Here is an 18,261-nt window from a genome sequence, read left to right on the forward strand (position 1 = left end):
GCATCCAATTTCGCTAATCCAAAGGCTTCATCCATAAATCCTCAAAACTTCCATATACCAACTCTATTTTGGGTCCTTATGTCCCAAAATCCACCATTCTAAATCCATCATCTCCTTCATCCATTTTGGGTCCCTATATGCCAAAATTTGAACTTTCTCCTACATATTCTTGAAGATTTCATGTTTTCCATCACCCTTCAAGGTGTGTGTCAATGAAAATCTTTCCACCTCCTTCATCCACTCATTCACAAGTCTTCCAACCTAGCAACCATCAACCATTTCTTCCTCTCAACCATTCTACCCCCTTAATCCAAACTTTTTCATAAGTCATTGTCCTTTATTTCTCAACCCATTTCATCCTTCCTTTCACCATCCTACCAGCATCTATGAGAAAATAGTAAAAATTCCTTGAAAATTAAAAAGAAAGAGAAATAAATATCAAGGGATTCCATCCATGTATCTAGATTCTTGATTCCTCCCTTTATATTCCACTTATCCATCCATTCACATGTCCTCTTCCACTTGCACTCTACAATGGGGACAAGCTCCATCCATATTGCATTGCCTTATATATCTTCCATATTTTTATATATTTTCAATCATCCTTTTCCATCTTTGATCTTGACTATCATATTCCTTCCATCCATTCATGCTCACTTTCAATATCCCTTTCTCATTATCCATCCATTATCCTACATACTTCCATCCTTCTTTCATATATCCTTGGTCTTGGTTATCCCACCCATTTCATGTTCCACATTTCATCCATACTCTTCATATCATTATCCCTATTTCATACCCTCCCTCCCACATCCCTTATTCATTCCACTTTTAGGCCTATGCTTGTGATCAATAGTAGAGGCACAACAACAAAATCTTCATACATGCTTTGGAAATACACATGCCTTCCCTTCCTCCATGAGTATCCTGTACACACCAGCTGTCCATTTCCATGCATCCTTTCCCACCATATTTCCTTCCATTTTCCTATCCTTGGTATGGGGCATTTTAACTCCTTTGTAACATGGTCCTTGGCTCCCCATTTTTCAATACCATATCCTTTGGTCCCCCATATCCTTTCACTATTCCTTCCACCCATTTATCTTCCATTCATTGAATCTTGTTGCTTCTCATCCATTTACCATGCCTTGATTCTCCCTTGTCATTAGTCCCAATCCATTAGATATGCATAATTTCATATCAAGTTCCATACAAGTCTTCCAATCAATTCAATCAAATTCATTTATCCTCTAATCTAATCTAATTCCCTTCTTCCAGTCATTTCCTACAAATCAATTTCCATCCTATCTAACTATCTTTTTCTTCTATCCTAAGCTTATCACAATCATTATGTTGATTCAATCAAGTTCTTCCATCATCTAATCACATCTTGTCCAAATTATTCTGTTCATCATCTCTTCTCATGAGACTGAGCTTCATCCCATCAAAATGAGCTTATAAAAATAGTGATTGCAAAGAAAACTTACACAAATTCACACTAAGACTAAATGATTTAAGAACCTTGTTCCTTTCACACAATTGCCAGTGAACAATCACAAATATTTCAATACAATTCAATCAAATGATCAATTTTTGCCTTACAGGATACATCCTTCCTACATAGGCTTAACAAATTTTCCATCAAAATAAAGTTCATGGCAAGAACTATGGACTAAATGACTACTTGGTCATAAGGTCTTTTATTGATTTTATCTTTGTGTGTCAACAATAGCCTTCCCAAGGGTGCCCCGATCTTCAATATCTTGGTATCATTTGAATAGCTTAACTTGATTACATGGGTCATTTTGTGATATGATCTATTTCATAATTCTTTGGCACATATATGTTAGTTTTGAGTTATGGTTATGCATGGCTCATTGGGGGCAATGGGACTTTCCACCAAGATTCCTAACAAGACTTTGAGTTTGCCCACACCTCTCTAGTGTGTATCTATCATTTGTTCCATCATAGCTATGAAATCTACATTGTTTTTTAAGAGTCTAGTCCATGCAAATGAACCTTGCCATATATGCCACTATAGCATTTGATGCATAACTCCTCTTGCAATATCAAACTAGGGTGTGCTCTCCCATATGAACATAACTAAATCCTAGGCATTCACGTAATTAGGATGCATTTAGATTAATCATTATCCAATTCACTCTACTTCATTCTGATCTTACCAACAAGTCATGCAAGGCCTTCTTTTAAGCCTTTTTCCTTCCCTTTTCCTTCCTATGTCTATTTTCAAGAAAATGGGGAAAAATATATTCCTTTTTCATCCCATTTCCTCGAGGAAGCACCCTTCTCCCTTTTCGTTGCTACAACACAACTCTTTCCACTCCTTTCCTTGTTGGAGCAACCTATTTTATTTTTCTTTGATGCAATGTCATCCTGACACTACATCAAAGAGGGGGGAAATGTCGACACTCAAAATTGTCCTAAACACTATATTAATTTATTTATATTTCCCTTGACATTATAATTAATTATTTATTAATTATATTTTTCATATTCTTCTACTTATTTAATTAAATAGGTTCACTTCACTAATGTATTTAAATTTAATTTGAATACTCACGCCTAATGTGTTAAAAAAATTTAATGCATGGTGTTCCATAAATCCTCTTTTAAATAAATTTTGATTTATCTAATTTTCCTCCACTTTATTAAATTCTAATCCTATAATTAAATTAAATCTTATTTGATTTAATCCTAATACCACCTAAAGCCTAGCCTACCAACCATCACTTTCATCCTTCTAAGCCTACCCACTAGTTAATCCCACTTTATTATTCTAAATACCCTCTTAAACACCTTTTAGCCCGTAAGTGGTTATCACACATTTGTGAGCAACTTAAAGCCCAAGAAGCCCCCCTTTCATTAATTCCTCCAAAAAGTCTCTTACACTCTTACATACTTGTCCCCCTTTTCCTTTGTCCAAGATTGCTCACATATGTGTGAGCACACCTTGAGCTATCTTAATCACAAAAAGACTTATGTTTACCTTTGCATGGCTTGTCCCCTTAGCCCATGTGTCTCCCTTGTGGTACCTATGTGGATTCCACATAGATGTCACCTCCTCAAGGCCTCTCACAAGCCTATAAATAGAGCCTTGGTCTCAAGCATTCTTAATCTCCTCCATATGCTTTGTTATCATGATAGTTTATGATTAGAGCTTCTTAGAGATTTTCATGCATTGTTGCTAACTCTTTGGTAGTTGTTTTAGATTTTATTCTTTGCATTGATAATTTAGTTTGTTTTCTTGCATTCATCTCCATTTCCTATAAATTTTTAAGAATGGCTTCTTCTATAGCCTCCTCTTGAAGTATTTCTCACTCATCTAGCATAGGTTCATACCTCATTTTTATACTTCCATCATTGTGGGATTTAATCATAGTTGTGTCATCCACATCCCTCACTATTGAGCACACCAACAAGGCCTCTTGTGGGTGCTCTTGCTAAGCTGCTCTGAGGTTGCATGGGAACTCTTATCTTTCGGTTGCATTAGTTTTTAAACCCAAGTAGATTAGTTCTATTTTGATTTTACTTGAATCTTGATATACATGTACAACTAATGTCTTCTTGTTTATGCGTGCTTCCGACAGATTAGGTTTTCATGTATATACACTTTTATTTATAGGTTGCCTATTATGCGTGCTTTATATACTAAATTTATATAAAAACCTATTTTTAAAGTACATACAAAATAATTTAAATACTTAATATAAAACTAATGAACCATGAACAAAAACAATAAAATAAACCTTTTTTTTAGCGAAAAAATAATGAAATAAAATAATAATAAACATATCTGGAATGTCAAAAAAAAATGAGCTAGAGGAGTTAGTAGGGCTTTGAAAATCGGTCTCCAATCTACCAGAAATTGCTATCACATTTTTTTACTAAGAGCAAAATGAGTAAAAATGAATAAAAATGTGGTTTTAATATTTTTATGAATCAGTTACCCAATTTTCAACAAATTGGTTGTCCAGTTGCTTTAAAATTCAATACCCAATTAGCTTTGAGTATCTCACAAATTGGGAGCCTGATTTTAAAAATTGAGCACCCAAATTTTGAATTTGGATTAGTTGCCCGAACCTAATTGGGTGCCTGATTTTAAAAGCTATGCCCATTTGTGAAGATGTCTCAATCTACCCTGCAAACTTCTATAGAATTGAGACTCGTCTTCTTGTTGGAAATATATTTGGGAAAGTAAGATGTTGAGAGGGGGTGAATCAAGATCTTCAAAACTTTTACTACTTCAAACATGAACCATGTTCATACTTACTTCACCACACACATCTCTACCTTAACATTAAACTTTAACATGCAATATGATATATCAACATGTAATATCATATCTAACATCTAATAATATGAATAAAATATATAAGTGAAAGGTCAACACATGACACCAAATATGGATTTGCAAAAACCCTCCAAGTTGAAGCTAAAATTACGGTGGGGATGACACCCACAAAATCTTCACTACTGCAGCAATAAAGTGTGCATGTTAGGGCTACAAAGTTTGATCACTTCTGATGATCTACCTTGTGAGGGATCTACCATGTTAAGAGCTTACAAGATTGTTAATTCTACCTTGATTAAAGGATTTAAACTACACAATCAAGTGAGCACTATGTTAGGAGATTTACATAGGCCTTTTAAGACCACTATGTTAAGATATTTATCCTGATACACCTGTTAGAATGTAACAATACCTTGATCCTTCGGTTCGCACTTGAATGTTGATGACATATTACCTCTATACAATCTGATATTACCTCTCTATGATAGAGCTTCAATAACTTTTCTCTACACTTCTCAGTCACCATACTACTCTTTAACACTTAACTCCGTTGAATTCACCTTTAGCTTCACATCCAAACTTCTAACTTGAAACAACTAAAATTAGGTCTAAAACCCTCCTTAAATAGCTATCTAATGAAGCTTCTAGATCTTAAGCAATGATCGTAATTCATTCTTTTTGTCACTTGACCTTTCCATTTTTCTGATTGGCTAATCACATAACATGGGGATTAATGATTTGCAATTACATGTGTAATTACCTATATCATTGACTCCTCAACCATATAAACACACTTCCAACTTAGTAAAATGATTTACATATGAGTTTTTGTTGTTCTAAACTCAAATACATCAAGCAGTGTCACTCAGTTCATATAGCGTCTAATAGTCGATGTTGTTTGTTCTAACATGTTGTCCCTCGACATAAACTTTACTTAGATATAACTAAGTTTACCTTCTAGATTTATCGGCGCATTTTGCCTCATTAATCACTCGGCAACTATTGAAATTTTTGGCAAAGCTAATATGCACTTGGCAACTATACTTGCCTTGGCACCAAATGAACTTCGTTCAATTCACTACTAAATAGATCAACATGTATAGTGACTCTATCGCAGTGATGACTAACCAACATTGTCTAGTTAATGACTAAGTGGTTTGCACTAATTGTCAATACTATGATTGCCTACAGGCTCAACACTTCATGCTCTTACCCTATGGATGATACACTGACTTTTCATTTATAGGCATTACTAATTCAATATTTATCATATCCCAAGGTGTTTGAGACAAGTTTTGATTATATTCATGTGGTCAAAGTACTACCAATCTAATTTGTAAATCAACGTGCACTATTAATTACTATTTTGGTTGGTAAACCACCATTCCCCTTAGCAACCTTGGTAAGGCAACATCATGCTCATAATGTACAAATTGTTGATCAATGTGAATTGCTGCTTTTAATTTCTTATTGTGAATTTTATTATTTTCTTGATATTTCCAATAATGTAAAAACATAGTGATGGGACACAGCCAAATTTCATGAGAATTGTTTAAAATTTTAGAAATGAAATTTTTATTATGACGGAAGGTAATTGAATACAGTAACTTAATGTAGATGTTAAATATGAATTCTTTGTGCAAGTCAATTTGTGAGATTATTGCATTATATAGATGTTATATTTCTAATTGTGATAAGATGTAATTGATTATGTGGAGATGTGAGCTAAATGTAAAGTGTCTGATCATAACTAAATTAATATATTTTATATTCATATAGTTTCCTGGACTACTAAGCTCTAAATTGAGTTGTGCGGGAAAGTGGCCATAGAATAATCTGTAGAACTAGGTCCAAACCAATGTGTTTTAGTGAAGCCAAGGTTTAGCCTAATGAAGAGACAAAACCTCATATTGGTAATTTTTTCATTTTTAAATGTAAATGTTTGTATGTTTATTTAAATTTATAATATAATTTGTGAATTATGTTATTTTTTAGTGAACATGTCATGTGTTTATGTGAAGTGTATTATTGTGGTGTCACTTGACACTTGCATTTTGAATATACACTTCACAAGTACAAGGTTATTATAGTCTTACTAAAGAGTGAGTGTTTTACAATCCCACTGTAAATGAAAGGCATAGGTCATGGAAACTAGGAGAAAATAAATTTAACATAATGATGAAATTCAACAAATATTGGATTTTTATGGGAATTCATGTTTGTAAAAATAATAATGGTAGTACTTGAGAGGATGCATCACTAAATCAATGAATTCAGAATTTAAAACTTTTGTTTAAAACTATTGGGATATTATTATGTTATCAGTTTAGATGTACAAAGGGACTAACATAAAGGCTATAACTACTAACCTTATCCACTAATGACATTGTCTCAAAATAGTTAAACTTATTATATAGTCGTAGGATTTAGGGGAAGGGAGATTTGTGACAAGTTCATAGAATACAAATTGAATGCATGTGATACAAAAACTTATGATTAAAAGTAATATTATATCATTTAGAAGAACTATATTCATGAGATATGAGACACAATAGGAACATTAATAACAGGCTAACTTGTTGAGGAAATTATACTATTGTGCAAAAGAGAGATATATCAACAATGCATAGATTTGAGGATGGCCTATAAATCATACCAAGCATTTGAGGATAAAGTACTCCAAGCCATACTCTAAATCTGAATTTGCTACCCTGTGGTTGTCAACGGAAACTGAGGGTGTATGTATGCCCCTCCTTAGGATGACTATGAATCCATAGTCATTGTAAGTAAGAGAAATAAGGATACGTACTTCTATCAACAAAGAGATATCCCTTAACAATCATGTATAAAGTTAGCAAATATCATGGACTCTTATAAGCTAAGTAAATAGACAAATTAATCTTATGTGTAAGACATCGACCTTCAAGAAGAGTATCATGAAAAAAGATAACAACTTCAAGGAAAAAGAGGGGAAGAAGAACAAGAATGCACCTTTTCAACCCCTTGTATATAGGTGGAATAGGGATCCTTGGAGGAAGGATGAAAAACTTTAAAGGACATAATAAGGAAAAATGCTTATAATGAGCATAGTTTTGCAAATAAAGATGAAGTGATGATCAAGGACATGCACCTCTTGTATAAGAAAGAGTCATGATCAAGACGCAATTCCTTATAGGAAAAGAATGTCACATAATAAACAAATGTCACTATACTGAGGAAAGTCAATCTTTAGACAAAGAGAGAGAGATAAAGAATGTACAAAGGAACCTTTTCTCCCAAGCATGAGAGAAGAAAGAAAATCTATTGTAGGGTTATATAACAAAATCTCATTAGATATAAAGGATTAATCATAAGAAACAACTGATAGTCATGCACGGAACATAAACACCCCAAATCAACAAGAAGTATTATAGAATAATGTCAAACCATAGATAGATAAAGAAAGAAACATCATAGGATACCCAACTCTAAACATAAAGTGTTAGAAAAGATATCACTCGTAAAGTAAACTATAGATGATTATTAAATAAGAAACATTACTATCCAAGGTATAAAAAGAGATTTTCTAGGCAATAGACACATGATCTTGCATGTGACAAAACCTTTCATAGCTAAAGATAAGAATCTACCATGAAATAATGCAATCAATAGAGAAATAAAGGGTGAAGATGAAAGGATGTCACGTTATGCCTACTTAGTTATCACAAAAGGAACAACAAAGGGACAATGGATCATCAAGAGAAAAGAAAAAGGAAATCCAATACATGCCCTAAATGAGAGATTCTATTATAATAAATATGTATTTACATACATGAGATTGCACTCAGGATGCTAATCCCTATGTAACAAAATAAATGCATGCAAGAGAAAACATGAAAATTATAATAGAATGCAAGTTCATAAAGGATATTGGAAAAAAGAAGAGAAGAAGAATCACATTATACCTTCCTAAGTGGTTTCAATTTATACTAGACATGTGATTTCAAGAAAATAAAAGATTGCATTTGGGATGTTATTGTGTAAGTAATCACAATAAATGAATGTAAGAAAACATGTTATCATATAAAAGGAAAATAAGACAACAAAGGGAGAAAATGGATCCAAGGAGATAAAAAGAAAAAGGAAATATGACCTTGACCCCCAAGTGAGGAGACAAGGAGGACGACTATTGTGTTACAAAGTAGGACAATGAGCCCTCAAGAGATAGGTTAACAATATCACATAGCTAGGAGCAACATAATAGGATTGTGGATGTATCAAGCAAGATGATCATGAAAACAATACCATTCAACATTGAAAGCTATATGAAACATAAGTAATGAATTAAAAAGAAGGATATTGAAGCATAGACAAAGAAGGTCTCTTAGGTGTAATTAGATGGAAATGTAAAGAGAAGCTTTCAATATGCATATACTTATCCAATAAAGACATTGGATGCATAAAGTCAAGAGTGGAAAATGTTGGTTTAAAATCTAGGGTTTCCCAATTGTGAAGAGTTGAGAAGCCAATTATAGAGACAATGTGAGTAGGATCATTATGATCCAAGCTTGAATTGGTAAAAATAAGGTCATAAGAATTATCTTTTTCAACAATACCTAGATTGAAGTAAGACATGTTGTGAGAGGGATAAGAAAAAGCATCAAGGGTATGGTCCTCTATCACAAAGGTACACCTAGGAGAAGGAAAAACGTAACTCATCAAAGCCTCATCTATAGAAGGAATGTGAATAGGATGCAAAGAAAATGGTTACTCAATAGGGGTATTAATACTATCATCAAAGTGTGTAAAAGTTTCCTCATAAGGAAGGGAATAATCCATGTCCTTAGCTAAGAGTTCACCCAAATAGTAGCATTATCATCCAAAGGTTGATCAAAATCATCTTTAGAAAGGTGGGCCTCAATAAAAGAACATATTGAAGCATCATCAAATGTATAAAATGGAATATCTTCAATATCATGAAGATAATTTGAAAATAAAGAGAACAATCCCATTTAAAGTAAATGTAATGACTAGATGTAATTCTTCAAAATGAATTGAAAACAATGCAAAAAAGAGATATAAATGCCACTAATGCAAACAATAAAGTAGATCTAGAGACACTCATAAAACAGCTAACATAAAGAAGGAACTAAGGGAGATCAAAAGATCCAACTCCAAAATCCACAAGAAGACCATGTAAAATAAGAAAAATCTTAATAAAGATCTAACTCCAAAAGAAAGGGTCGGTAGGTGGGTGGGTTCACCAAAAAAATTAGTGAGGTAAAATGGAGCTACTTTAATGAGATGCAAACCTCTACTTTATGCCACTAAATCATTCAAATATGTATGTGAGGAAAAAGGGAATATACAAATATGATTCCACTTTGTAACTCGATTAGATTAGCAAGGCCCAAAAGAGAAAGGGTGACAGTCCTAAATTTGGATTATAAGGAAGAATGCAATATAAGGAAATACACTCTTTGACCATTGTGTAATAAATTGTATGCAAGATTGAATTAATTGATTAAATAATGTAGATTTAGATGCTAAGTGTACACAAATAACCCAATTAAGATATAGAGCTAAGATTTAAAAAATATGCAAGGAAATGAAATAAAAAAGACTCACCTTGATATATGTAGTAGAAGAGCTAACTTTAGCTCCAAAAATTGCAGATTTGAGCCTCTTTCTAAATGTCTAATTGCATATTCCCTAATCAAATGATGAAGAAGACAAAACCCAAAAATCATTTTTCTAGAAAAGCAACAAGGTCCAGGTCAACCTAAAAGGTCAAATTCTCATGGGGTTGATGGGGTTGATGTATACCAAGAGCACTATAACATAGTCAAACCAACTTCTCCAAAAATCTCTCAAGAAGTAATTTCTAGATCCATAAGGGTTTTGTTGTTTGGTGGATGAGGGCTTGCCTTGGTTAAGCCAGAGATTGAGAATCAACATTGAATTAAAATGTGATTGATTAAAAAAATATGCTAACATGTAGTAGATACGAATAATATCAAGTGAAAGATATAATTGCCTCCATGGATGCAATTGCATTTGATGTGTGATCAAGTATGTAAGTGTAATAGCCTTGACACAAAGAAACCATAAAGAAATCAAAGAAGCCAAAACGTTATGTATGGAAGTGTATGTTAAATGTCATGATGAATAATAAAAGAGCTTGAATGGATCAGAATGATATATCTTCTCCTTAGAACCAAACTCCACTATCACCTTGAAGTAAGAAGCTTGATGCAAGAAGGAGATGATAACACTTGAATGCTTGAAGAAGAACACCTTGATTGCTTTCTTGTGAAGTGATAGCTTGTGTACATAAGATTGTAGGAGTTGATGAAATCCAACTCCACAGTCGCCAAGATCACCTGCAATGCAAATAGCTTGCCAAAGAGAAACTAAGAAGGAAGAGGTGGAGCTTGGAAAAACCCTAAACGGACACGAGAGAGAAATAATGCAAAACAATGAAATTGTACTTACAATGGAATGGAATGTGAAAATACAAAGAGAGAGCCCAAATATAAAGGCCTCATAGAAGCTTGTAGAACAAGCGAAAAAGTGGTAGAAGATAAGGTTGACAACCAAGCACACTTCCACAAAAAGGTGGAACATGCTAGAAGGGAACAAACTCCCATGTTGTCAACAACTCATCACTACATGCATTAATTACTAAATATTAAATAAATGCATTATCCTAAGTAAGCTTGAGTAAATAGAACAAATTATTAATTATTAATTATTAATTATTTATTTACTCTAACACCCCCCCCTTAAGTGCAACTTAAGGGAATGCCTTAAGCTCGCAAAAACTAAGATGAAATGTAGAATGGGTCCCGGCAACGAGGCCATGTTAGGTACCCATGTACAATGCAAAGAGATGCAACCTTTGAAAATGGGGAAAGAGAGAAAACCACGTGGGAAAAACCCTCCCCCAAAAAGAGGTAAGAACCTAGTGAAGAACTGAAGAAGTCTTCAACTACAGAAATGTCCTCTAAAATAAGAACAAGGAGTGATCATGAAGAGCATCATTGAAGCATGAAGAAGCCGCAAAATCTTCCATCAGAAAGAAACTGTTGATCTGAAGAACCTCCATGGAAGAAGAAGGCACGAATCGAGCGTGACTATATGGTAGATGATCCATCTCACTGAAATGCATAGGTAGCCAGCCACTGCAATCGCCTCGTATTTAGGATCAACCACTGAATACATAGTTCACACTATCGAACCATCGAACCAAGGATGCATTAGAACAATAGCATAAACCCCCCTTAATGCAGGCAGGGTGAGATGACAGGTAACTGAGAAGGTGGGCCAAAAATCTCCTACAGACGAACCAAGAACGACGAGAGAGGAAGAGGTACAAACACCTATAAAGACACAGTCACAACGACGTTGCATGGGGCTAATGTCGTAGAAGGGACATTCACTTGACAAAGGGAGAAGACCTAAAACAGCAAACAACTATCCCCCCCATGGTGCTTTATAAAAAAAGTGCATGTACAACTAACTCAAAAACAACGTTTATGAACCTGAAATGCAAAAGTGACACTTTATCTCAAGGCGTATACAAAAAAGTGCTTACAAATGATGTCTTCAATGATTGGAATAAGGAAAAAGCTAACACAAAAGAAAGTGCAACCTAAAACAAAAGAAACCATGCCAGGAAAACAATCCTCAGACCTAAAACACCCAAGATATCCACCATAGAGAAAAAATGCCAAAAATATGATAGAAAGAGCATGGGCTAGAATCTAAGGATAAAAAACACATTTCTGAAAAGGTGATAAAACCAGCTTTTCAAAAATATAATGTTTTCAAAAAATTGACATGGGATGCAAAAGATATGCATGTCGGAGTCAAAAATAGAACTTCAGACTTCAACTGAAAAAACAAGCAACAAAACTACATCAAAACCTAAAAATACCTACACCAATGTCTCTGTCTCTGAACCAGCTTTGCAACGCTTCTTTTGGATCGAAAAAATGCCTCTGTATGCTCAAGTTATGGCCAAAAAACCAAGGTAGGTCAAAAAGGACCTTGGAGATGTGCAAGAGATGATGCAACGCTGACGTCAGCATTTCATGAAGTAAATTTGAAGGCATGTGGCCCGTCATAGCAAAAAAGAGGCCACGTTTCGTTATGTCTGACGTGGCAGGACCACGTGGCACCCTGGCCATGTGTCACCCCCGCGGGCTACCAACTGTGCTGCAAATGCTAACTATACAATGTTCCACGTGGGCGCTGCTGGCAAAGCGCTAACGATGCAAAAACGTCCATGCGGAAGCTATTCAGACGTCCACATGAGTAAATTGGTGGTGACTATGACAGGAGCGGCGCTGGAGCTGTGATCACTGGCAAAGCGGAGGGATAAGGTGGCACTGGAGGTGAAGAAGCCGACGGAGCTGAGATCGGCAAGGGCGCCGCCAATGACAGGAGGCGCGGCCAAAGACAAAGCCACCTCAGCAGAGCAAACTGGGGAGAGCCGCCTAGGAAGCGGTGCACGGGCGGCCCTGCTGTGGCCGCTAGGCGGTGCCACGGTGGTGCGCTCGTAAATTTTTATTATTATTATTTTCTAAATGCACAAATCATCCATGCTACCATACGGAAGCCCTCGAACTTTAAAAAATTTGCCTCCCAGAGCCCTGTCTCCAAAATTGACAAATATTTTATATGAATCCTGATTGTAAACGGTCTTCCGAATCCAATGGCAACGTCCGTTTGGGTCCAAAGTGCTTCGAAAAAATGCTCTTCCCCCAGATTGAAGAAAAATGTACAAACAAACTAGGGTTTGTGTCTCCAAATCGCGGCTTCAAAAATCCTTCAACAAAGCAGCAGTAGGGAGGTTCTGATACCATGTAGGAGTTGATGAAATCCAAATCCGCAGTCGCCAAGATCACCTGCAGTGCAAATAGCTTGCCGAAGAGAAACCAAGAAGGAAGAGGTGGAGCTTGGAAAAACCCTAAACGGACATGAAAGAGAAATAATGCAAAACAATGAAATTGTATTTACAGTGGAATGGAATGTGAAAATACAAAGAAAGAGCCCGAATAAAAGGCCTCATGGAAGCTTGTAGAACAAGTTGGAAAGTGGTAGAAGATAAGGTTGACAACCAAACACACTTCCACAAAAAAGTGGAACATGCTAGAAGGGAACAAACTCCTGTGTTGTCCACAACTCATCACTACATGCATTAAATACTAAATATTAAATAAATGCATTATCCTAAGTAAGCTTAAGTAAATAGAATAAATAATTAATAATTAATTAATTATTTACTCTAACAAAGATGAGATATGAAATGAATCCCCCAAGCCTCCTTTTATACTATTTTTCTAGTGAGAGAATAATTCAGGCTTCCTGGGAAGCAGAGAGTTGACTAATTAAAACCCATTTTCTCAGGCTTACTGGAAAGCACAGAGTTAAACTAATTAAAACACTTGAGACTTTTTTAGGCTTTGGGCTCGACAATCCTTGGGTTAAGATTGACTTGGATTGACCTAGACTAGTCCAAGTTGACCTAGGTCAAACTGCTTCAAGAGAATGGGATAGTGGAGCCTCAAAAAGCTCAAGTGGAAGGTGCAAAAAGAATGGTGAAATATAGGGCCTATTAGAAGATATGGCCAAAAAGGTGGAAAAATATCACTAGAACACCATATCAGAGGGCAAGAGATAATGAAGAAGCATGAGATGGAAGGAAGAAGGAAAAAAGAGATCGAAACCACACTAAGGAGGGATAAAAGGTCTCAAACTGAAGTGCATCCATTTTAAGATGGTACACTCCATATAAGTCTTAATGATTTATTTGAAATTTTGAGCATCTTGCGTGCTACTTTTGCCTAGTAGAATGGAGTCATCAACAAATTATTGATGTGTTATTTTAAAGGCTCCCTCAATTACTTGTATTCTTCTGATTTTCCTTTCTAAGTGTGCCTTTGTAATAGCTTTTCTAAAGGCTTTTGCCATGATGATGAACAAAAGGGGGGATATTGGGTCCCCTTGTCGAATTCCTCTCAATATATTGGAAAACCCCTCTTGGGTACCATTAATGAGAAGGGAAATTTTAGGTGTTGAAATGCAATTATATATTAGATTGATTCATTGGTGGGCAAAGTCGAAGGTCTCAAGAGTTTTACATAAAAATGCCAATCTACTTTGTCGTAAGCTTTTTTTATGTCTAATTTCATTAACATACATGATTCCTTATTTAATTGAGCAGAATGTAAATGTCCTCAGAATATTATAATTCGACTAAAGATTGACCTATTTGGGACAAAGTCAATTTGTTATTCCAAATAAGTTTAGGAAGCACTCTTTTTAACCTATTTGCCAATACTTTGGATAGGATTTTGTAGATGGTATTGCATAAGGCTATAGGCCTAAAGTCCCCAGGTTCCTCATATTCAACTTTCTTGGGAATTAAAGCTAAAAAGGTATTAATTATTTTAGTTAGTAATGAGCTTGAATTTCTAGTTACATCCATAGCTTTCAATAAAGTGTGTGCTACAATCTCCCAACATTTTCAGAACAAAAAGGCATAGAATCCATTTGACCTCAAAGATTTGTCAAGATTGTGTTGGAAAAGAGCTTCTTTAATTTATTCTATGGTAAATTTCTTATTTAATTTTCTATTATCTTCTATTGTTATTAATCTAAGTATAGTGGTTAACATCTTGTTTTGTGTTGTTAAGTTTGATGATTCTCAGTTTTTTTGAATATCTACATTGGAGATATTGCTATCGAGATTTAACTATGTAGTTTTTGAGTCAAACACATTGACCCATGTTTCATTAGTGATTCATACACGAATCCATCTCTCATGAGAATAAATGGAATACTTAGCACTCATTGGATCTAGGTGATGCTCACAAAGGTGAAGCTTGATGGGGCACACATTTGTTGCATGGAGTGGGAAACAAAGAAGTTTTGACTCGTTGAGCATATGGAAAGAACCATTACTTTCTCATTATGATGTTACAACATGTGTTGTAAACAAGTCATGTGGAATGTGTTTGTAACAACGTGCAATTTTCAACACTACATAAGAATTTAGGTACTTGAGTTACTCATCAAATATAGCTACTATATTTACTAGCTCGTATATATACTACAACTAAAGAAAAAAATGGCAACAAAATGACTATTGTTCAAACTCAAAGGCTAAGATAAACCAAAATTTGTAGAAACAAATAAGTATGACATTATTCCACTTCCAAAAATCAGAAAGCTCACAATAAATTGAAACATACATTGAAGCAATCATAAAGAACCATAGAAATGGTGTGGCTCACTATAGCAATGGTACACATCACTGACAAACTCCAAAAAATTGAAAAATAAAACCCTCAAAAAAAATTCAAATATTGAATACCTTGAGTATTTTGGATGAAATATCTCCATTACGAAGGTTTTCATTCTGGAAGCCATTCTTTCCCAAAGGGTGCTCTAGTTCTAAGATAACCAAATCAAACAATCTTTAATCTCATAAGAGGGGGTTTGATAAAATGAATTAGGGGAGATGATTCATAATTGAACATCTTCTTAGAGTTGTTATAGCACTTGCTGATTTAATTTTCATATTTTTATTGTATTACACCAATAGTTGTGACTTAAGATTGTTAGTGTTAATGATGAATACTCATGATTGAATAAAATGAATTCCTTGGATATAAAAAGCAACAAATCATGTAATGCCACATTACTACACCAATAAAACATGTCCTAGAACACGACGTTTGGTCTCACTTTGTTATTGAGCCTTTTTGGACACCTTATGGAAAAGAATGTTGATATAGCAACGTATTCGATGATTTCAAACCTTATATAAGCAAGGGACTTGCAAAGTAAGCTAGTGTAAAATTTAGAGTGATATGAACTTTGCACATAGAATTCTGAGAACGGGTACTTAATTAATAGGTCCTCTCCCCTACATACATTATTTCCTCAAAATCTCTTTTTATAAACACTTGCAAAACAATAAAATATAATTATTATTAATTCTACTTTTTCCTTCCATGACATTTGAAATCTTTGAATTTAGTGTTACTTTTTTATTCCCATTTATGGCTCCCTTTTAAACATAAATTTTACAAAAACAAAACATCAAAACTTAAAGGCAAAAGCCTACAAGACAACAGTAAATTGTGAGCCTCTTATCTGGAAGATCATCTGGGCTTCGGCCTATAACCCAGCCAAAAAAAAGAACACCAAAGCTTCAATTACGAAATTTATTATTTGATTTATTTCCTTGCACAATCCTAATTAACCTAGGAGAAATAAAAATAGCTAAGGATCTTCATAAATTATTCATGCCTGCTTAAAATACTTCTGAGCCAGGAAACTTCTATCCATGGTGTAAATAATGCTGATGTATTGTTTTTCATGCAAATTGTTTCGAGGCTAGTTCATCCAGAAGCTAAGTGACAACAGCATTGAGTTAACATTATAAAATCACAAGATAGTTTATTCAGTCCCATGTGGTAATTCACATTAAGTAAAGGCTTGATATATATCCTTCAAGAAATTCAAGCGATGTACATTAAAAATGATCTAATCTGATCACAGAGGCAGAATATATGAGCAGGAAACATATCACTAGAGAAGCTTTAACACGACGATAGCTTCTGTATGTTAATAAGTGTCCTGAAAATGAATCAAGACAAAAGCTTCTGCAGATTACCATATACAATACACCAAATTCATTTAGAACGACTGCAGGGGCACACAAATGTACCTCTTCGGGTTAAACTATAAAAATTTATTAGAATTTGTATGATGATGGAACTTCAATATTCATGTAACACTGCACATAAATCTTTTTGTTCCATGTTTTAAATTAATTAAATGTTAAAACACCCAAAACCAATTGCTGCCAAGGTATTCTTCTTCAATTAATCTTTTTTAAATCTTTGAAATTCTTAGAAGAAAGTCAATTGTAAAGTACAATATCTTAATAATCATCCATTCTCAAGGTGGCGTCTTATACCAAAAACAACATTTTGGAATATGATGTTGTCTGAGAATTTTGAGGCCCGAGATTTTAAAAAGTAATAGGCCCGGTACATATAGAACAATGGGGTTGTAAACCAGTCATTGCCAGTGTCTTAGTACAGGCTGAGATTTCTTATCATATGATCTGATACTAGCCAAAATTCACATCTATGGCATGGTGCCAAATGTTTTATGGCTATGTCAATCCTTTAAATATGAGGACTTTTAGTTTGGTGGCTGATTTGGTACAACGGCATCCTGAACTGGTACCAAGGGCAAATTACCTCCATAAATTTCAGGCAGTTGGCTTTCATCAATATCATTCAACAAAGTTGATTTCGTGTCTTTGTTATCAATTATTACTATCTGTAAGAAAAACAAGAGACAGAATATTATCAAAATAGCCCTTTGATTACTTTTTCTACCATTAAATTGAAAATGGAACAAACAGACACAGAAAACACAATACGTTTGTAATGGTTAAACCATCCATGTTAGAACTACCAGCATAGCTAAGCACATCTTACTCCTCGTCATCCTAGTCATTTTTAATATATTCTCAAGTCCTGAAAGGGTGACTGAAAAAGATAATATATCCAATTAGATTTTATGGCTTGGGAGATTAAATTATTGATATTCCTGCCTTGCTCACTCGTTGCTTTAGTTTAGTCCTAAGTTAAAAGATATATCCCCGTCCCTTCACCATACTCCGTCTCTTTTGTAAGTAGGCAAATTTTTAAGTCCCATTGACATGTTAAGTTAGTTGCAGTTACACAGACATAAACCCTAAGGATTTGCTGGGCTGTCTCCAAATTTCCACTACATTCTGAAATGTCCCTAGAATGTTACTTCTGCTTACTGAAACTCTGAACATGTGGCCTTCAGAACACCATACATTTAGATACAAATTGTTCCAGGTAAGGTCTGCAGAAGGTCCACTTAGTATTTTTTATGTTTTAAATTTTGTA

At 34.6% G+C, this 18,261-nt stretch overlaps 1 protein-coding gene across 1 annotated transcript in view; it reads right to left on the minus strand.

The window, feature by feature from the left end:
* Positions 1-17,168: 17,168 nt before the first annotated feature.
* LOC149539243 (sec14 cytosolic factor-like) overlaps positions 17,169-18,261 on the minus strand; it is a 58,118-nt gene continuing 57,025 nt past the window's right edge. Inside the window, exon 6 of the mRNA XM_089800570.1 lies at positions 17,169-17,659. Coding sequence (XP_089656696.1) covers positions 17,519-17,659 — 141 coding nt within the window. The 3' untranslated portion in view covers positions 17,169-17,518. The remainder of the gene's footprint in view (positions 17,660-18,261) is intronic.

Source organism: Cupressus sempervirens, chromosome 9 (assembly GCF_028749045.1).
Source record: "Cupressus sempervirens isolate cs-2001-9-10 chromosome 9, ASM2874904v1, whole genome shotgun sequence".
In the NCBI taxonomy this organism is placed as follows: Eukaryota; Viridiplantae; Streptophyta; class Pinopsida; order Cupressales; family Cupressaceae; genus Cupressus; species Cupressus sempervirens.